Source organism: Sinocyclocheilus grahami, unplaced genomic scaffold (genome assembly GCF_001515645.1).
Source record: "Sinocyclocheilus grahami isolate Dianchi unplaced genomic scaffold, SAMN03320097.WGS_v1.1 scaffold1888.1, whole genome shotgun sequence".
NCBI lineage: Eukaryota > Metazoa > Chordata > Actinopteri > Cypriniformes > Cyprinidae > Sinocyclocheilus > Sinocyclocheilus grahami.
The window spans coordinates 62,282-84,041 of record NW_015507067.1 but is presented as its reverse complement, the minus strand read 5'-3'; the positions used below and the strand labels follow the sequence as shown (position 1 = coordinate 84,041).

General features: G+C 36.6%; 2 protein-coding genes across 2 annotated transcripts; one reads left to right on the top strand and one right to left on the bottom strand.

The window, feature by feature from the left end:
• The first annotated feature begins 721 nt into the window (after window positions 1-721).
• LOC107573193 (ubiquitin-associated domain-containing protein 2-like) lies at window positions 722-15,254 on the top strand. The gene is made up of 7 exons (XM_016259640.1): window positions 722-733; window positions 1,009-1,115; window positions 6,078-6,201; window positions 6,942-6,989; window positions 10,086-10,340; window positions 13,893-14,030; window positions 14,493-15,254. Exons 1-7 carry the CDS (start codon window positions 722-724, stop codon window positions 14,598-14,600), a joined length of 792 nt encoding a protein of 263 aa, XP_016115126.1. The 3' UTR covers window positions 14,601-15,254.
• Window positions 2,123-4,721, bottom strand: gpr183b (G protein-coupled receptor 183b). The gene is made up of 2 exons (XM_016259642.1): window positions 4,638-4,721; window positions 2,123-3,351 (listed from the first exon to the last, which is right to left on the bottom strand). Exon 2 carries the CDS (start codon window positions 3,325-3,327, stop codon window positions 2,257-2,259), a length of 1,071 nt encoding a protein of 356 aa, XP_016115128.1. The 5' UTR covers window positions 3,328-3,351; window positions 4,638-4,721; the 3' UTR covers window positions 2,123-2,256.
• Window positions 15,255-21,760: the final 6,506 nt, after the last annotated feature.

Genomic DNA, 21,760 nt, shown 5'->3' with positions numbered 1-21,760 from the left:
GGATTTGTTTTTTTAAAAGCACAGCTTTTTACTTCACAATATGTTAATTGATGTACTGAAGTCAGGTGGATTGCTTGTTGATTATTGCAACATTTTGCTATGCTCTTTGGTCTCTCATTCTGACGGCACCCATTCACCCATGGCCTGAGTGTATGCCATAGACATTTGTGACCCTGGACCACAAAACCAGTCATAAGGGCCATTGATGTATGGTTTGTTAGGATATGACAATATTTGGCCAAGATACAACTATTACTTTAAAGTTGTCCAAATGAAGTCCTTAGCAATGCATATTACTAATCAAAAATTAAGCTTTGATATATTTACAGTAGGAAATTTACAAAATATCTTCATGGAACAGGATCTTTACTTAATATCCTAATGATTTTTGGCATAAAAGAAAAATCAATAATTTTGACCCATACAATGTTTTTTTGGCTATTGCTACAAATATACCCCGGCGACTTAAGACTGGTTTTGTGGTCCAGGGTCAAATTTAAGATTTGCACCCATTTTCTACATAACATTCTCTACATAAAATTGTATGGCATTATAAATAAATAAATAAAAAATGTTAAATCATTTCTGGATAAATTTGATATTCAAAAATACCAATATGGGGCTGTACACACCAACCAGTTTAAGATAAGGTGCCTGAAGGACACACGGAAACTTGGAACGCCTTGATCTTATCTGGCAATCAATTGACTAATTTTTAAAGATGTTTAAGGGCGTGAGATTTGCTCTTCAGCCTACTATTTATGATGTGCATTTTGTTAAAATGCTATAAACAAAACAAGTCATTTTTTTTATTAAATCAAAAACCCTTTCATATGCTACCAAGCATTTCCTATAACACGTTTGCCTACTCTACATTCACATGCTAATGACTTTAACCCTCCTAACTCACCACCCCCCCCCCTTTTTTTGTGTTAAAATCCCATGATGTTCTTGAAAAAAAGTTGTATAAATCTAAAACATTGTCATATTTTTCTTTATGACGTTTAGTCCTTCCTCTTTGGAGCATGGATTCTCTCTGCTTTTGTGGACTTGCTGCTGATAGAGGCTCTTCGCTTCATGTTTGAATTTAAAGTGGATGTTCTTCCAGCTGGACTGTGAGTGGCACGAGTTTCTACACCATTTTAACAGTTGGTCTTTAGTACAAACCGTTAGTTGTTTTCAACAGTATTGCCACGTGCATTTACTGTATGCTGTAAGCACAAAATGTATTAAATCCTGGAAAACTTTATGCATGTGAAAGTGCTGCTCTTTCCAGTGGAACAAACAATGTCAACTTCCCTTTTTGACATTGTCTTTTAGATTAAATTTCTTGTGTCATTGTATTGTTATGAAAGTATTCTTTACTGACAAAACAACATCTCACCAATTTATAAAAGCAATACGTGTTGAAATGGCAAGGTCTTGTGAAAGTAAAGTACCCTCTTATTTCAAGTTATTTCCTTTCAGCTACTAGCTTTTAGACTCTTCTTAACAAGAGACTGGCATAGAGTGGTTTCCTTTTTTGATGTGAAAAATCGATTTGCCTTCTTGATAATCTTGCCATCTATCTAAGAACTCAGTCAATCAAAAACAAATGTGTTAAAAACGTTTGATGAAGTGTCATCATCTTTGAAACTTTTTCACAATCAAAGCATCTTTTTGATAGTTCAGTAGCTTTATTTTTGCAATTTTTCAAACGTAGGAATGATTAATTTATTTATGTGTGAACCATTAACTGTTCTTAAATGAATAGTTCACCCAAAAATAAAACTGTACTCAACCTCATGTCATTTCAGACCTGTGACTTTCCATCTTCTGTGAAACACAAAAGAAAATATTTTGAAGAATGTTGGTAATCAAACCATTTTGGTGACTATTGACTTCCATTGTAAATTAAAAAAGAAAATCTTCTGTTTCATAAAAGAAAGGAAGTCATACAGTTTTAGAACAAGTGAGTAAATATTGACAGAATATACATTTTTGGTGAACTGACCCTTTAACAGTTATGTTTTGAATGAAAAATGCTCAACATTTATTGTCTTTTTGCAGCAAGTATTTTTTCTTTCTTAACTTTGATGCCAGTGCTTGTCAAGCGTCCAGCTGTTTCATGAAGTGTGTGCTGTTTAAAATCTGAAGAGACGAGTTGTCTGTGACTTTTTTTGCCTTGTTCTTGGCTTTTAAGTCTCAAGTTCGGCCCCACATACTGTGTGTTTATCACTTTTCATCATCTTATGTTGGCTTTAGTTGGCAATTGTTTTACTGACCTTCTCTAATATTGTTCATTGTTATTCCTGTGTTGCGGCGTGTGCCGAGCACATCGCCTGTGCCTGAACTTTCAGGGGAGGTTCTTCCAACACTAGAGAAGTGGGTGCCAACCTGCCACTTCATCATTCTCATCAGCTTCTGCTTGTAGCCTTTACATGCAAAAAAGTAAACAAAGGGATCCAGGCACGAATTTAAGTTCATAAGGCACACTGTAATATGCAGCGATATCTGAAAGGACTGTAGCTCCTTGCAGTCCGGATCATAGATAAGTTTTCGGATCATGTATTGCAGAAGGTCTAGATGGTATGGGCTGAAACACACCACAAACACAAATACCACTCCTGCGATCACTCCTCTTGCTTTTTTGGTCCTTCCAGAACGTTCTGTCAGCTGGTTCGACTTTGCTGCTAGATGTAGTTTACGGGTCAATATAGAGTAGCAGGCGATGATTGTCACCAGTGGGACTCCAAAGCCTGAAACTACCCCAAAAATCAGCAAGTAGGGCAGCCCTTTGAAAAGGCCCTCAAAATTAGGGTATTCCATACAGGTGATGCTGTTGTCAGGCTCCGTTTTGGTCAAGTTAATGGTCAGGAGAGGCAGCGTCTGGGCCAACACCAGCAGCCATATGGCCAGACACACTAATCGGGCATTTTTCACTTTTCTCAATTTCGCCAGCTTCAGAGGAAACACCAGTGCCACAAAACGATCGATTGCCAGACAAGTCATGAAGTTTACTCCAGCATAGCAGTTCAAATAGAAGAGCAGTGCTATGGCTTTACATAGTCCTTCCCCCAGGGGCCAGTGGAAGCCAAGGCCATAGTAAACAGCTCGGAGGGGAAGCGACAGGCAGAACAGAATATCAGACACTGCCAGGTTGGCGGAATAAAGCGTGATGGAATTAAGTTTGGTGATGTTTAAGAAGATCACATGAAGAGCCAGGGCGTTGCTTAAAAGTCCCACTGGACATATGATGGAATAGGCCAGAGGTATGAGAACTCGGGCCACTGGACGATGGTCATACAAGTTGGTGCAAGAGATGTTTTGCTCTAAATCTGGGCTCATCTTAGTTATATACAGGAGAAATCACTGCAGAGAGAGAGGCAAAGGATTGTTTTAATGCATTTATTTGATCAAAAATACAGTAAAAACTGCAATATTGTGAAATATCATTACAATTTACAATAAATGTAATCTGTTTTAATATATTGTAAAATGTAATTTATGGCAAAGCTGCCATCACTCCTGTCTTCAGTCTTACATGATTCTTCATAAATCATAATATAATATGCTGATTTGATGCACAAGTAACATTTATTTTTATTATCTGTGTTGAAAACAGTTCATATTAATTTATATTTGCCTAATATTCTTTCGTGCAAACCTTATTTTTTTTCTAGGATTCTTTGAAATTGAAATCTTTTGTAAACATTGTAACTTTATTATAAAGTGACAGTGTCTTTACTGTCACTTTTTATTCATTTGATTTCTCCTTGATGGAAGTAATAATTAATATACAATTTCTTACTGACCTCAAGCCTTTGAATGGTAGTGTACAGTTTTACTATGAATAGTAATTCTGTTCTCAATATTGTTGATTGTAGTATGTATGTAGACTTCTGTAGTTTTTAAGCTGTTTCCCTTTTTTCATGCGAGGCTTGTTTCTCTTCCACGTGTCTGTTGCTTTGTGTACAACCCTGCATTATTATGTTATTATAACTATCTTAAATGAGCATTTAAAATACAGTTTGTGACTTTTTTGACATTGGAAAAAAGGACAAATTCACACATATTTGAAATTAAATATAATCAGTACCACTTTACAATAAAGTTCCGATTATTAACATAAGTTAAGTTCATATGAGCTAACAGTGAAAAATAGTAAATCATTAATTAATCTTAGTAAATTTTAATTTCAGTATTTTACTAACATTATTCAAATAGAATGTACTTTTTTTGTATCTGTTAGCATTATTTAATAGACCTGAGCTAACACAAACTAACAATGAACAGTTGTATTTTTATTAATAACTAATGTTAACAAAGTTTAATAAATACTGTAATAAATGGATAGTATTGTTATTTAATTTTAGTTAATGTATTAACCAAGGTAAAGTGTCACCATATAATCAAATATATACAAATCTAGTCACTCATACGCTTTTAAAAATGCTTTTACAGAAATTTTAATATTTAGTTGTAGGCCATTGGGCAGTGAAGAATAAAATAAATTAACTTCACACATGGTCGCCATAAAATTTGATTAAAAAAAAACTTAAAAAAAAAAAACTTTTAATTACACGATTTTCCAAAGCACACTCATTTTCATTTCTTCTGCCCTTTTTATCAAAAATTTAATGAAATTATTTGCTTACCAGATAAGAGAGCAGATTTTCACTCAGACATTGGTGCTATATGTATACAGTGAAGAGCAAGCAAAAGTACGCACATCAATCTCAACTGGGTGCTCGAATAGAAACAAATAGAAGATTTTTTGATGTTTTGGAGCTTTGGTGTTCCCGACTTTACATCAAAAAATCTGCTATATGTATATATACATCTCTATATCTCACTTTTAAAGCAGCGTAAAATGCAGCAAAACCGAGAGTTCAGCATTTCTTCCTGCCTCTTTTTCACTGTCTGTTACTCTGTTCCTCTCTTACCTCTCTCTCTCTCTTTCTAGCAGCGTGGTGAGTCTGCTTAAAGAGATAGTTCACCCAAAAATGTATATTCCGTCAACATTTACAACAGGTTGTTGTAGCCTGTAATAATTTTTTTCTTCTGTTGAACTCAAGAGAAGATATTTTGAAGACTGATGTTAACCATTGACTTCCACAGTATAGAAAAAATATGGAAATCAGTGGCTACCAGCAACTGTTCGGTTCTTTTGTTCAACAGAAGAAAGAAATGAATACAGGTTTGAAACAACATGAAAGTGAGGAAATGGTGACAGATTATTCAGTTTTGGTTGAACTATCTCTTTAACTCTATATGGAGAAGTGAAATTATCTTGTGACTTTCATTGAAACATCTAGATATTTTTACGTCAGACACTATAGTTACCGTTGATCTGGATTGAATCCGCATTTAGAAACATGTTTAGTTTCTTAGTTTCCTAGTTTTTAAGACTTAGTAAGGTAGTTATTGCACAAGTCCCATTTTTTTTTAAATGAAGGAAACCGTAGAAAGGGAGTTAAAATTGTGAAAAATAGCTAATGGAAAAAGTCAAACTTACGTTTTTCCGGTCTTAATTGAAGTACTAGTTTGCGTAAGTTACCCCACTTGTCATTCTTCTTAAATGGTTGATAAACCATATTCTGAATTTTGTAATGATTGTTGCGTCATTGTATGTTGTAATGAGAATTTGATGTTTATCTGAAAAACTGCTTAACAGAGACCTTGCTATCTATCACCTTTGTCAATAGATACATTCTTAAACCGATAAATTGTCAATGAAACATCCTACCATACTACTTATTACCCCTTTTATTTCCTCTGTTATGTATATAATACTATATGAAGTGTTGTCAAAGTAACTAGAAAAACAAGTGACTGTTCGCCAATGTATTGTTGTACATAACAATGTTTTAGTCTACATTACATTGGAAAATAATGATTAATGATAGGAAAGAAAATGTTACTTTCTACGTAAAGGAATGTTTTAAAGAGATTTCCCCTTTTCTTCATCATGGGCAGGCACTATTACATGTCATTAATTTGCACATTTTCATTCTGTATTGTCATCTGACAGCAAGGTTGAGGATTCACTTGACTTTTCCTTCTCTCTAACTCTTCATTTTCTCTCTCTTTCTCAGATTGGGCCCAGTCTTTGCTCTCTTTGTGCCTTTCTACAGCTCCATTCCACGTGTTCAGGTCACTCAGCTTCTCGGCCACATCTCAATCACAAACAAGTCTCTGACGTACATTGTGGGCGCACAGGTGAGCTCAGACTGCCTTCACAAATCATCTTCACTTTAGTTTTCTGTACTTTAAGATTTCCCACTTTGCTAGTTTATCTCAGAAGCTACACACAAAAAGTAAAAGTCATTGCTGCTTGAGATCTTAGGATAGTAAGTGACATTTACTGGCACATCTTTTGACGAGCAAGTGAAGACAAAACATGACGTTTAAACGACTAAAAAGGTGCAGGGTTTTTCAAAAACACCAGATATTTGTTGCAAGTGTAGAAACCACAGATAAAATGTTTGTAGGATAACAGAGACAAGTCATGAGAAACTCTAGCACCTGAGAACCTATTCGATGTGGTCTCGTGCTCTGGTCGGGTTTTGAGCTGATTTGAGATAGCAGCGATAACAGATGAAGTTGCATACTTACTCGTTAGAAAAACAGACAAGGGTAAATTACTTTTTACCTTTTACCATTACAGTCTTTTTCAGACATGCATTCACAAACATATCCATTTATACTAACCAGTGTAATTTAATCTTGTAATAATAGATAAATAATTGGGTTTCATTAAATTCATGTTCATATGTTTTGTTCCACTCTTGCATCAAATAAGATGTTTCTTTTTATCGAACACTTGTTTATGGATGATTTAGTGAGTTTGCGTTACTGGTTTGTAATGCTTCAAAGATACTTTGTGGATGTGAAAGTGCTTTCTTCACATAGTTCTGAATTTCTTTTGTTTTTCTGTTGTTCTGTTATCTTGTCATCAGCTCCTGACCTCAAGTGCCTACATGTGGGTGGTTGCTTGCAGTGGACTAGTAAGTATAAAGTGGCTCAATTAAAATAGCATCATGTTTCTATGTTTCCTTTTTTGCATCTGTAATGGTCTTTAGTAAGTATGATTACGTGTATATGATGAAATTCAATACAACCCACAAGATTCACTGACCTGAGAAGTTGCTGAACCTATGTAAATGAAATTGCTGAACCTATGTACAGTGGGGCAAAAAAGTATTTAGTCAGCCACCAATTGTGCAAGTTCTCCCACTTAAAAAGATGAGAGAGGCCTGTAATTTTCATCATAGGTATACCTCAACTATGAGAGACAAAACGAGAAAAAAAAATCCAGAAAATCACATTGTTGGATTTTTAAAGAATTAATTGGTAAATTCCTCGGAAAACGTTTGACCTCTGTCATTGCCAACAAAGGGTATATAACAAAGTATTGAGATGAAATTTTGTTATTGACCAAATACTTATTTTCCACCATAATTTGCAAATAAATTCTTTAAAAATCCTACAATGTGATTTTCTGGATTTCTTTTTCTCATTTTGTCTCTCATAGTTGAGGTATACCTATGATGAAAATTATAGGCCTCTCTCATCTTTTTAAGTGGGAGAACTTGCACAATTGGTGGCTGACTAAATACTTTTTTTCCCCACTGTAAATGAAGAGTTTTTTTTTGTGTGTGTGTGGATGTTTGGACGTTCACTAGGTTAAAGCTACTATTACTATCACTAGGTTAAAGATTTACCATTAGCGCATTCAGTGATGGTGGTTTCTAGTAGGAAAAGATAAATAAAAATGAAAATACTGTCATCATTTACTCCATGTTGTTCCAAACCTGTGTAACTTACTTTCTCCTGGGGAACACAAACAACCCTCTCTCTACATTGCGAGTAAATCACTCGCATATGCGACTACATCTTCACTCTGGGCGACTAAATGATGTCTAATATTAGCCAATGGCTAATAAATTCTCAGATTTTACTCGCCAGTGTGAGAGTTGGAGGCTAAGTATAAGTTTAGCACAGATATATTTTCACTTGCTGAACACTGACTGAGCACTTCTCTCCGTCAGGCGATCTGTGTTATTTTTCAGTTGATCTCAATGGATGCGCAGCGAACCTGTGTTTGACGTACCATAAACTCTAGTGTGAAGGCGCACGACTCACCGCCGCTTTGCTTTTTTTTTTCATACGCAAAGAGAGAGACAGAGCGAGAGAGTCTTACATACCATGCAGAATTGACGCGCTACATGTAATCGATATTCTTTGTTATATTTTCCTGTCAAAATTACGGAGTTCCTTTGGAATTCTTCAGCTTTTAAAGTCCCCATGAAAATCAAATTTAAAGTTTTTTGGGTGTTAGTATCAATATGTTAGTCTTAAGGTTATCTATAAGGCAGTGTGCTCCAAAACAGTGACAAAATTCGCATTTAGGAGACATAAGCATTCAAAGCTTGCAGTTCGTCACTTCCGCCAAAATGGCTCAACGATTTTTTTTTTGACGTCACATCGTACTTCAGCTTCTCATCAAACTTTCTGTCCAATCAAATGCTCTCTAGAATCCGAAGCGCCCGCCCCCTACACTATAAAATAGACGCTGAAGCCGCGGCTGAAATCAGTCACTTGTCCACAGAATTAGTATTTTCTGTACTGTGTCACGCTACACCACGCTAACCAGAGACACGATAGCACGAACCGGATCACATGCGTGAGTCGGCGCAGACCACAAAATGTATCGGAGCTATTTGTAATCTACACAGAATGCTATATTTTATAGCAATATGGATGAGATTGTGGCTGGCATACCCTGTCAAATGCGGCTTTACGGAACTCAACGGCTCAGAATGGCTCTAGCCCAAGCTGTGACATAAACGAACGCTATTGGCTATTTTAAAAAGGGGCGGGGCTGCTTGATATGTCCCGCCCTGTCTTTCCTGTTTCAGCTAAAATGACGTCAACACATAGAGTAATGCTGCGTGTTTCTAAGCATTTCAGGGGACCTTTAAGAACTGCCAGGTTCTATGGTAGTAGGTGGAACTAATGCGCAAACGACAATCTCATTTGCTGGCGCTCACCTATTATCGTCCCTCATTTGATTTCAGCGAATCAGTTCGAGAGAATGCACACAACCTGAGTAATATTCATGAATCTAGCAGCTTGTTAATCCTTAGTGCGTTTTATATTGTTCTTATTAGTAGAATTCGTATTATTATTATTATTATTATTATTATTGATAGTTTTCCCCCCAATTTTTTTACAGAAAAGCTGAATGACCAAAAAAGCACCACCACCAGTCCTAAATTCAGATACAATTACTATGTATTCATACATGGTTACCAAGTTTTAATTCTAATTACTAAAGTTCTGTCATTAATTAATACTTGATTATCATATTATAATGCTTGACTGATGTTAAGAGTGTACTTTCAGATATTTAAAAAGCTGTGCCATTTTACAAAACACACACACACATATGTATATATTTTATATATACATATATATACAGGTGCATGTCAATAAATTAGAATGTCATGGAAAAGTTCATTTATTTCAGTAATTCAACTCAAATTGTGAAACTCCATGGTAACCACAACTTCTCAGATTGGTGGGCCACACTTTATGATTATGTTAAACATAATTAAATGTGTTGTTTGAAAAATAAAGATGAAATCGCTGTCTTCTGGCCCCAAGAATTTGTCTCATGAATATCTATTGAAGTCTATTTCAATGCAAGTTGGTTCATGCAGGTGCCTATTTACTGCATGCATGACCAACTCCTATCTATTTAAATGGGGAAATACCAACTCTCGAAAGCTGCTGGCCAAACTCACAATGAAATAACAAAAACTGTTTCTAGAGTGCCATATTGGATGTTGTAGTTCCTCCCATTCATAGCAATTCAAGTGAACACTCTTGGGTAATGTACAGTCTTTTTAAAACAGGAAATTGGGTCAGAAGACATTTTTATTTTAAAATGAATACTGTTGTGTTTTGTTTTAATCCTGTCACAAAACATGCATGGTGTGCTAAGGTGTCTTGCAAGGCTTACATGCTATTTCTAAAAACAGACAGTGTTACTGTCATGTTTTTATGGTAACCTCTGTGTTACAATCACTTTGTTCCAGATTGCAGGCATGTTGTATTATAGTAATAAGTTGGCAGTCCAGAAGTTCATACGGGTTCCAGGATGGACAGCCAGATGTGGTTCGGTGCTCCTAGAGCCGGTCTTCTCCGATTCTGAGCCCACTGCAGAGGCTCCGCTGGGGATGGGCGCTACTTTAGACATCCAGAGACAGCAGAGGATGGATATGCTGGACCAGCAACTGCTCCTGTCTCAGCTGGAACACCTCAGGAGAAATGCACAGCAACAACAGGCTCCGGTACTTCTACAATACTTTTGTTCTGAACTACCTGGGGTGACTGCCGTATAGCATTTTAGTTATCAGTCCAGACTTTTAACCATTGGGTTATTCTACAACCCCTTCACACGACAGAGAAGAACTAGCATTGCCATGAATGGCATACAGCTTACTCCTTCCAAAGGTCAGATGAACATCTCGCTTATGGTCAAGGTTTAGAACAGTTGTTCTTTACCTTTTGAGTCAAAACCCCCGTTGTCCAACACTGAGGCAAGATTTTTCCCTCAGTATTAGGGTTGGGAATCGAAAATCGATTCTGATTCCAGAATCGGATACTTAATGTCAGGAATCGGATACTTGTTGTCAAATTAAAATTTAGATTCTGCCTATCGATTCCTATGAGCTTTTTATTTTCTTCATCTGTGATGACCGGACCTAGGGATCTGCCAGGACCTTGCTCGCTAATCTAAGCGCTCCAAAGTTTGGCTACATTTGCGATCAGAAGCCAAAAAAGCTAAGTATAATATCTGTGATAGCTAAACATGTTGCAAGAGAGGTGTCACCACCAACATGACAAAGCACTTTCATTTAATAGATCGTGTTTAATGAATCGCAAACATGATTCAAACACCAACATGATTCTGTTCCTAAAATACAATGATTTGTCTGTTTCATTCCTCAGCCTTTGACGTGTGTGATCAATGTCGTGATCACTTGGTTCGTCCGTGCAGCATACAATCACACCAGTGTGATTTGAACATTTAAATCTGTGTTCGCACTGCCGTTGACCTAAAGAAAGCAGCTGTCTGTCATGAATGAAACAGCTCGTTTGAGTTTCCCTCTTTTCCTCAGATTTCTTGGCTTTCAAATAGTTTGAAAAAGTGGCGTGCACATTTTACTTTCACTTCAAATTAGGGGCAATACAGCGTTGATTCAATTCAAGCAACAACCACGTCAAACTCAGAACTTTTATTAACAAAACGAATAAAAATACACCATATAGGCCTATGCCTAATAAAATAACTATTTACTTGGGCTACACAAAGTTTAAATAGGTATATAAACTGAAAATCAGCAAACACTGTGGAACCAAATAAATAAGAAACATAGATCGTTTATTAGCAAAACGAATAAGAAAGCTTCGAGGCACGGCATATACACCTTGATGTAAAATAAAATAAATAAAATACACAGTTTAAATAAAGTAATCAGCAAACACTGGAACCAAATAAATAAGAAACGAATGTTTAAAAAAAAACTTCCAGTCAATAGGCTTTTCAAAATCTAAAATATTGCCAAACCTGCGCATTTGCATTTCCTTTCTAAACAATCTTCTGCCATCGTCTTGTCTTTCTCACCTCACTCTTGTCAGTCTGCTCGATTCACTCTCCTCACGTGATAAATAAAATCTGATTCCTGCTCCGTGGTGCACTGTCGTTCGCGCACGGTTCGGCACGCTGCATTGAGCGTTTCGTTTTTAAAAGTATCTGTCCACTAACTGAACTAGGCTAAATTATTTTTGTAACTATAAAAAAATCTAACCGACGGTGTGGGGCGGTGCCGCGGTAGGCAAATGACGTACCCGGTGTTGCGGCTTAACACGGTATAACCGAAAACACTGTCTATCGCAGCAAGCCTAATACCCAACCCTACTCAGTATATTTATTGAAGGGAAAAAAATTTTTGACCTCAACTGTGATCGGAGAAATGACAAACAACAAGTGCTACTCAACACTGCTCAAAACTCGCGATTGAATAGTCAGTGGCAAATTCTTTAAATACATCTTCCCACACAGTGACGTAGACATGTGGGGGCGTGTTAGAACGAGCTGTTTTAGGTAGGCGTGGCTGACTCTTAACTTTTATAAAGAATATCTCTTTGGATTTGAGACTTTAGTCTTTGCAACTTTACAGATCTTCTTTATGCACCAAGAGCTTGTAACACTTCAAAGAGAAAGGAAAATTTGAAATCGCAACATATGACCCCTTTAAGTCATCCTGCAGCCCCTTGGAAGTTTGTTGGGGCCTCCTAGTAGCTCCCAGCTCCCTGGCTAAGAATATCTCCGCAGTGTGACGTAGCAGTGTGTTATTGTCAGAATCAAAATCTCTTTTATTCACCAGTACTTGTTATTGAGTGTTGGCAAGTGACTGAGTATGTAGAGATGCTACTATCTCAACTACATCTTTCAGAGGTCTGACTTTCATTGCTGAACTTTTAGTACCAGGATTGTCTCTGTAATTAACGTTCAGCTGTTTTTAGTTCACAAATTGGTTTCAGATTCGAGTTCCTGTGCGACGTCCTGTGTTTTCGGCTTGTTTATGCAAATTAGTATTTGTGTTATAATTTGTCTTATAGGTGTTTTTCTTGTATTTTATATAAGCTTACCTGTTCAGATATTATACCGTAGTTGTGATCTGCTTTTTCAAAACAAGTTTGTGAAATTATTGTGAAATTAGATTATTGGTATAATTTTTATATTCTAAATGAGTTGGAAGAAGTTTCCATTTCTAAGTTTTAAAGTATTTTCTTTATCGGGTGTGTTCTAATAGTACTGGATCACAAGCCATGCTGTTTGTGGGAAAAACAGTGATGGAGTTCTGCTTACATTTCCAGAGATGAGGTATAGACATCAAAACTGCAATGAGTCATCTAGCTCCATTTCTGTATTTCTGTCACTCTGGTTGGACAAGATGTTCAGTGATATGTCTTGTTTTTCATCTTTTTTTCCATTTATTTTCTCTCAATGTTTCTGAACAAGAGGAAGTTAATGGTTTCCTGTGAGCAAACACAGACAGCCACATGGTTTCATCACGGATACCTGATACAAGCACAGATAATTTTGTCCTTGATAAAAATCTAACTGAAAATGAGTAAAGCTGTTATTTTCTGGAAATGATATGGATAATTAGCATAGAACATTCTTGTTTTCTCTCATGTTTTAAGTTCTATGTGTAGCTATGAATTAGGCCTAGAGTATGTTAGCATTGTAGTTGATAAACCTGTAGTAGGATTATGAAAATGATGTAGGGATAATGCTTGCCGGTTGTTAAGTTTGTCTTTTATTGGAGTTTTTGAATGTGGAGAGAGACAGAAATCACCACAGTTACAAAAAAGCTACCTCTACTGGACTACAGTAAGATAAGATATAGAAATACACAGCAAGATACACTGTCTTTAAAGTTATATAAAGTAAAAATTACATTATGCTTTTCTTCTTTATTGTATATCTGATTATATGAACTGGCTTCTCAAATGAGAAAAAAAAATGTAGGGTGGGACTTTGTCCATCATTTGCTAATTGCTGCAATCTGATGTGAGTGACAGGTTGCTGAAAGAAATGATTGTCCTGACCCCACACAGATTCAGAAGTGACGTCATTTAAGAAGAGATGCTTTTGAAAGGAGAGGGGATGATTTTTATTACGAGGATGCATGAATTAAAAAATAATTATGTGCACATTTATAATAAAATGTGTGATCATTGATAATAAACACTCCAATGTTCCATAAAAATAGGAATTGTCAGTTTTTATTCCATTGTGACTTTAAAAAGAATTCCTGTCATTAATTCAGCAGACAGGTCTCCTGAATTGGAACAGATTCTTCCCGACTCTAAGGCACAGAGGACAGAACCGGCACCATGAGGGTCCCCAGCCGCAACAGCCCCCTTATATGCACCCGCCAGATAACACAGCTGTGGCTGAGGAGCAGGTAAAATCATATGATTTTGGTCTTTTATTCAGAATCATTACAGATTTTGGTCTTTATCTCAGTTTATTAATCCAAAAATTTAAATTAGCTGAAAATGTACACTCGTGCAGGCCATCCAAGATACAGATGAGCTTGTATCTTCATCAGAACAGAAGAGGAGAACTTTCCTGAAGAGCATCACATCACTTGCTCACCAAACAACACGGTAATCCACGGCACCCATTCACTGCAGAGGATTGATTTGTAAGGCAGTGATATAATGCTAAATGTCTTTAAATATGTTGTGATGAAGAAACAAACTCATTTACAACTTGGATGGCCTGTGTGAGTGTACATTTTCATTTTTGTGTGAACTATTTATTCAGTTCCACCTTCTATTTGTTTAGCATCATGGGTTGCTAGATTGAACATCATTTTTTGCCATATACTAACTTTTTAATGATACATTGCTGTTATCACTAGGTTGCAAGATTAATGGAGATGGGTTTCTCAAGGATGGATGCCCAAGAAGCTCTCAGAGCATCTAATAATGACATTAACATTGCAACAAACTTCTTGCTTCAGCACTAAGATTAAAATATATCAAAGATGACTGGGAGGACAAGGAGAATGAGTTTTTTTTACTTCTATAAGATCACTAAGTTGAAAGTACTTAAGAACACAACACTGGTGTCATAACTACACCTGCTGGAAGAAGTTAAGAGCGCTGATACACAACTCACAGGAGCTGATGATGTCACATCCTTTCTGACTAGACAGTGTGGCGCTCCTGCTGCTGTCTTGCAGTGCTACAAGGAGTTGACTTGCAATTGCAACCCTCTCTGGTCCACAGGATAGAGCCAACATGGTGGACAATTATACATTGTGTCTCAGGGCTTGTACCATTTGGCATCGTCCTTGAACCTACATCGTCTTATAATTAAGAATTCTAAAATATGTTGATAAATTATTAAACCATGTGTTGTTTTGCTATAAGTAAACTGATTAGAAGTCTTAATGAAATAGTTCATCCAAAAATGTACTCATTGTTCTCATGTTGTTCCTAAGCTGTGTGGTTTTTCAGTCTTCCATGGAACACAAATGAGGATGTTTAACAGAATGCCCTGGCTGATCTTTTCCATATGATAAAGGTAGAGAGTGACTAGTGGCTGGCACGCTCCAAAATAAAGGACTATAATGGCACTTTTCCACTGCATGGTAGTGCTCGGTATGGTTCACTTTTGTTTTGGGGGGTTTTCCACTGGGTACAGTACCTGGTACTTTTTTTTAGTACCACCTCGGTTGGGGTTCCAAGTGAACCGTACCGTTACCAAACCGTGACGTTTAAACTCTGCTGATCACGGATTGGCTGGAGAGAATCGTCACTACCTGCGTCACTGAACTTGCGACACAAACACAACAGAACCACTAGATTTAAATCAGCACAGCCAGCGAAGGATCGAACGCAACTGTTTTGAACGAGTGCACCTTTTTTAACAACCAAAAAGTGTCTGTTTCGTTGTCTGTTGAGGAAGTACAGACGGTCCTCTCGCTGATAGCAGAGGAGCGGATCCAGCGAGAGCTTGATGGGGCGACGCGGAATGAAAAAGATTTTTAGGAGTCGTGGTAGTAGAGGCGGCGCAACTAACGACATGTGAATAATCCCACCCACTCTAAAGCGGTACTGAACTGCAGTGGAAATGCAAACCGAGCCGAGTCATACCACGCAGTGGAAAAGCGCCATAAGATACCATAAAAGTAGTCCGTATGACGTGTGTGGTTACTATAAGTGAGATAAAGTCATAATCAGTCCCTCTGTTTTCTGTGGTTGCACATATTTCAGCTTAACATGTTCTTGAATCTCATAAAACAGGATATGAGATCTGTGGCAGAGGCCAAAATTTTATTTCGGTTTGTATGCAAAAGCTCTCATATGACTTCGGAAGACTTGGAATATGACATATTACAACTCTCTTTTGATGCTTTTTTTTATAGACATCAATTTTGTTGTGTGGAAAAGAGCAGCCTGAACATTCTTAAAAAATATCCCTTATCGTCACAGTATTTTTGTGTTCACAAGAGAAAGAAAGTCATGGTTTTTGGAATGACATGAGAGTGAGTAAATGATGACAAAATTATTTTTGGGTGAAATGTTTATTTTTTTTGGTCGAAACTTAAAAGGGCTAGTTGTATGGCAGTGTATTTAAAGTACACCTGGATTTAGTGGATTATTGAGGCCACTGACACGCCATTTAATTCCGAATCAAAACTAAGGAAAGTTTGGGAAACAGAAAGCACGAAATGTAATATTCTGTCAAAGCCTCAGATTGTTTTTTTTAATTATTATTATTTTAAATCAAGTAGAAATACACATTTTGTCATTGTTATTGTGTGACTTTGCTGTCTGAAAATCCTAAAAAAAAGTACCATGACTTTTATAGTGGTATGTTGAAAAGGAAACAAGTGGAACTTTCATGCCATAGTCATCCAGTTGGAAATATTTGTGTTATTTTATGATGCTTAGAAACTTTTTCTGCACAATGAAAATGGACAAAACTTTTTTTAACAGCATGATTTTTCTGTGGTACAAAAAGATAAGATGAAATATTGTTTGAACTCTCATTATGGCCTCCTAACCATCCCCATATCTGCTGATTGGCTTCATCACTCTTGTCTCCTCTCCACCAGTAAGCTGGTGTGTGGTGGGCGTTCTGGCGCACTATGGCTGCCGTCGCATCATCCAGGTGGATGCTGCACACTGGTGGTGGATGAGGAGATACCCCCTGACAATGTAAAGCGCTTTGAGTGCCTAGAAAAACGCTATATAAATGTAATGAATGAATGAATTAAAGGGATAACAACAGTGTTGATATCCATAACTGGCATTAAAGAACAGCCATTTAAATATAAATTATACAATTATGTTATGCTAATAAGATTTTTATTCATGTGAATGTTCTCGTTTATTATGCTAAACTTATTTTTTTGTGATTTTGTGTCTAATCAAGTGGCATTTAAATAAAAAAAATGTTTATATGAATGAATGTTCTAACTGCCAGAAAAGCACTGGTCCACCCTAACGCTATAAGCACTCCTGCCACTCTTAAGGTTCTGTGTTGAACACTCATTGTGGTAAAACAGTAGGTCTACATTAGGTGAGTAAATTCTTTAAGATGGTCTTTTGATAATAATAATAGTAATAATAATAATTTTTGGTTGCTCTTTTTTGCACTTCATCTTGGGAAAAATGCATTTCACCAGTTTTACAGATTGAGGTGGAGTCTGAAATTCAACATTTTTTAAAAGACTAAACTCATTCTATAAACCACCAGGCTGGATTTTAACAGTCACTTAACGCAGTAGGAGTGTGTGGTTAGGTTTTGTATCTAAAGCTCACCCCATTCTTTTAACAGATGTTAGACAACAGAATACAATGTACAGTGACCCTGATCACACATCTGTACCTTTACCTCTTTTAAATCTGTTGTGCTGTCTATTCATATGTCACAAAAATTTTAAACATGTAGTAGCTACACTTAAATAATGGATAAATGTCCAACTTCAACAGTAAAAGCAATTAAACATTGATCATGGCATGTAACTCTGCATCTTTGTTATGTGTGCACAATGCAAGAAAAATAAGCCTCTTTGAAACGTATAACCATGTCAAGCAATAGATGGCAGTGTTTAACTTATTCTGTACAGCACTGAGCACAAGAGAGAATACTACTAGGAAAATGATTAAACTTTTAACTGTTTGATTAAAAGAGCCACATATAAATACACAGCCTGCTTTTATTTTATTTATTTTTTTTATTTTTAAATTGTGTGTTATTTAGTATGATTGGAGCTATATCCTATTTTCTAAATCAGAAATAAGAAACAGAAGAAATTAGAAAATAATAATGAAAAACAGGAGTGTACGTGTGGATAAATGGCACTGTAAAACAAGGTATGAACGTTTAAACAAAAATAAATAAATAAATGGTGCAGCTTTAATTTAACTCAATTAATTTGACCTGTATATTACTTCTGACAATACTTTCCAAAGCAATGTTTTGTCTTACAAAACCCCAATCCAAAGGCAACAGGAAAAACATACCTCAAAACTAAAGAAAACATTTGAATTGCACTTCTTTTTTTTCATATAATAGCTTTATTCTTTTGAGCTAAAGCTATAGCAATGCTACTAAAGTTTAGTGTTGTATTTTGGGTGAGTGATATCTGATAAATTGTAATGTGCAGGTTGTTTACTTACTTTGGTGAAGTAGTCATAACAGACAGTAAAGCTTTTGGTTACAGGTCTGTCAGTCCTGACCTTTAAGGACATTCTTGGATTCAGTGGTCAGAACTGAAAGGTTAATGTGGTTTAGTCGATGTCATGCTTCAGCAAATGTAATGGGATTTGTGAAATGACACTGTGTGAAGTAGCCAGGAAGTTTTGGAGAATGAACACCAGAAAAGCAGCTTAAAGCAAGGGATCAAAGTTAAAGTCATTTGTACAATATCTGAATCTCGTGAATCTTTTGCTTTTAAAATTGTTTCATTTCATCCACACATTTCTACCAGTTGTTTTCATAAATCGCTCCGTGGCATAATATTATAATAAGTCTTAATAAGCATAATACGTTTTGTAACCTACTAAAGCACACAGATTACATACCGATTTGGAGGAATGAATGTAGAGTAAGGGTTCATAGTAAAGCAGTCAGACTGTATGAATTAAAAGAACCAAAGACTTGAACTACTTCAGTCTGTGCGCATTGAATTTATTTAATACACAAATTTTCCCAATTTGATTTGAATTACTGAAATAAATGAACTTTTCCACGACATTCTAATTTATTGAGATGCACCTGTGCTTGGCCAAAGATCAACATAAGAGGGGAGAATTGTAAATGTAAATGGCCTTTGCTTAAATGTGAAAGACATTTACCCATGTTTGTTTTTGTCTTGCATAATATTGCACACAAAACTGAAAAAGTGCTCCAGTCAGATTACCTGACTTCCATGTGACAGAATGTTTTATCAAGGCTACCACATTGAGGTAATAAGTTCATCTTCAATAAATTATTTTCTCCACAAGCACTTTGGTGCAGCTTACATTCTTTTAAAATGTAAGTATTAAACGAAGTCATACGTCGTGAAACCATCCAGTCTAACACTATAGATGATACATTGGGTGTTTCTCAAACGGAAGGCTGCATATCTCAGCTGCCGCCTGCCACGTCATCAAACATCGCTGAAGGCCGTCTCAATCGCAGGGTCAGGGATCCTTGGAAGGCCTCCTTCGTTTCACGTCCTTCATTCAGCTGAATTTGAAGGATGCATGGGATGTATCCTCCGTGACCTTCAATCACCCACAATCCTTTGTACCCATTCCATTTCATGAAAATAAACTGACGAAAAACGTTTCAGTACTGAGCATGTCTGAATTTATTATGAAATGTAAGACAAAAAATAATGTTTTCGGACATGAAAGCATAGTTGTTATCTTTTGTTTTGGTGTAAATTGCTCACTAAACGCTAAACTGCCAATAAGCCACTGGGAGACTAGACGGCTGTGATTCTTTGTATTGCATTAATAGAAAGCCAAATAATATAACGATTTGTGATACAAAGTATTTTTCCATAACTACGTTTTATTAGTATTTTCTTGCCGTGGCGGTGAGGGCGGGAACATATGTGGCATAGCCAAGCGCATTATAGACCAGGGCTGTCCAAACTCGGTCCTGGAGGGCCGGTGTCCTGCAGAGTTTAGCTCCAACCCTAATTAAACACACCTGAACCAGCTAATCAAGCTCTTACTAGGCATACTAGAAACTTCCAGTCAGGTGTGTTGGAGCTAAACTCTGCAGGACACCGGCCCTCCAGGACCGAGTTTGGACAGCCCTGTACTAGACTGTCTCATTCTAGCGTTTAATGCCGAGGAGGACTCTACACAGCAAAAATATGTTGGGAGATTTGTCACCATGGGTGTTAAAATTATTACTTTTCGGGTGAACAAGCAGGTCCATCTTTGCTAGTGTTAAAACAACACTGACAAAAGTGTTTATTATACAAACACTGTTAGTGTTTCATTTTAATCACTCAAGGTGTTGAGAAGTTATTACTCGCAAGTGTACACATGTAACACTTTATGGTGATTAATCCCACACACCCAGTGTATTTATTTAATGTTGATAACCTACAAGCCTCTGAAGGACTGAGCTAGGAAGGATAAGTTATGCGACATCTGAAAGGTTCTGATAGTGAATGGATACTATAAGGCCACCAGGTGGTGCCAATCCTTCAACTTCCTGAACAGTTCACACCTGAAAAAAATGGGTGCTTCTCAAACGGAAGGCTGCATCCCACCGAGGCTGGCTGCGTCCTTCCTAGCTCTGTCCTTCAGAGGCTTGTAGGTTAGAGTCCTCCTCGGCATTAAACGGGTTATGCGGCATAACCCCACATCCTCCTATACTCTTGTCAACCACCAGGACAGGAGGCAATATGTTTGTCAGAGATCAGGCTTGTGGATAACAAAGTTCAATGGTTGAGGTTTAAGGAACCACCTGTTCACCCTTGTATTAACTTTGGATACAAGTGGCATATCCCGGATCACCTGCTCATAGCCTACTATTAACCATATTCCTACAAGCATGCACTCTTTTTGAGATGAAAAAGTTTGTACTTTCGAGTGTGTAGCAGAAGAAATAAGCATTTGGACACACTACCATGTCATAAAGCTGTTGCAGAGATATGTTCATTTTGTCACTTAACTGACAACATTTTATTTTAACATTAACATTTTAACATTTTATTTCATGAAATGTATCCTAACAATTCTTCCTATTTTATTGGAGAGAAAACGTATGTTGCCAGTCGTGGGTCCTATGTTTTTTTAATGATATAACAATGGCCAAATATCTGTTTTGGTATTGTGCTATTCATATCTTTATGAAAGTTTACACAGCTAACAATCAGCTTATATTCAACCACTTTTCAGGGATTCTCTAACCAACCATTGGACTCACAAACATCCACCATTCTTGTAGTTCTTTTTATTCATGTTTGTAGTTCTGAACTTAAGTGCACTGATTTTATTATTTTTTTCCAATGAGTTGTGGGCAGCATCAGCTGTTAGAAAATCTCTCAGAAATACTAGACCATCTGGCGACTTTTGGTGTATTATTTTCAACATACTATGCTTTGGGACATGTAGGATTATATGCACATTGGGACACAGGAATTGTTCAAACCAGTTGCAACTTTCTTCATAACAGGGTTTTTAAAAAACTCTCCGGTGCCAGTTTTAACTGCCGGATATTCATTTTCTATGATTCAGTGATATTAGGCAGTCTTCTCTACTGAGAAAAATGACTGACTGCTCTTTACCAGCATTTGCAATTCACAAGCATATACTGTACATTGTCCATCAGTCTCTGGAAGGGTTGAAGGTCATCCATGCAGATGCATTAGGAGCTTCTGGAGATCAATCTTACAGGTTATGTGAAACGAGCCTTTTCAGCAGCAAAAAAATGTGTTTGTGTGTGTGTGTGTGTATATATATATATATATATATATATATACACATACATATATACAGTATGTGTGTATACTGGAATTTTTTAATGAAATAAAACTTGACTTTAGTTTCTTTTGTAAATATATATATCAAGATTATATTGATAGAAACAAAATTTAGTTTAAGCAAAATGGTATATTAAAAACTGGGGATTTTTTTTTTAATTTTTATATTTATATACTGT

Bases quoted from the DNA above. Each gene is read 5' to 3' on its own strand.
- LOC107573193 (XM_016259640.1), top strand. The intron at 1,116-6,077 runs GTGAGTGGCACG...TCTCTTTCTCAG, and splicing joins GATGTTCTTCCAGCTGGACT to ATTGGGCCCAGTCTTTGCTC. The intron at 6,202-6,941 runs GTGAGCTCAGAC...TCTTGTCATCAG, and splicing joins CGTACATTGTGGGCGCACAG to CTCCTGACCTCAAGTGCCTA.
- gpr183b (XM_016259642.1), bottom strand. From the start codon at position 3,327: ATGAGCCCAGATTTAGAGCAAAACATCTCTTGCACCAACTTGTATGAC.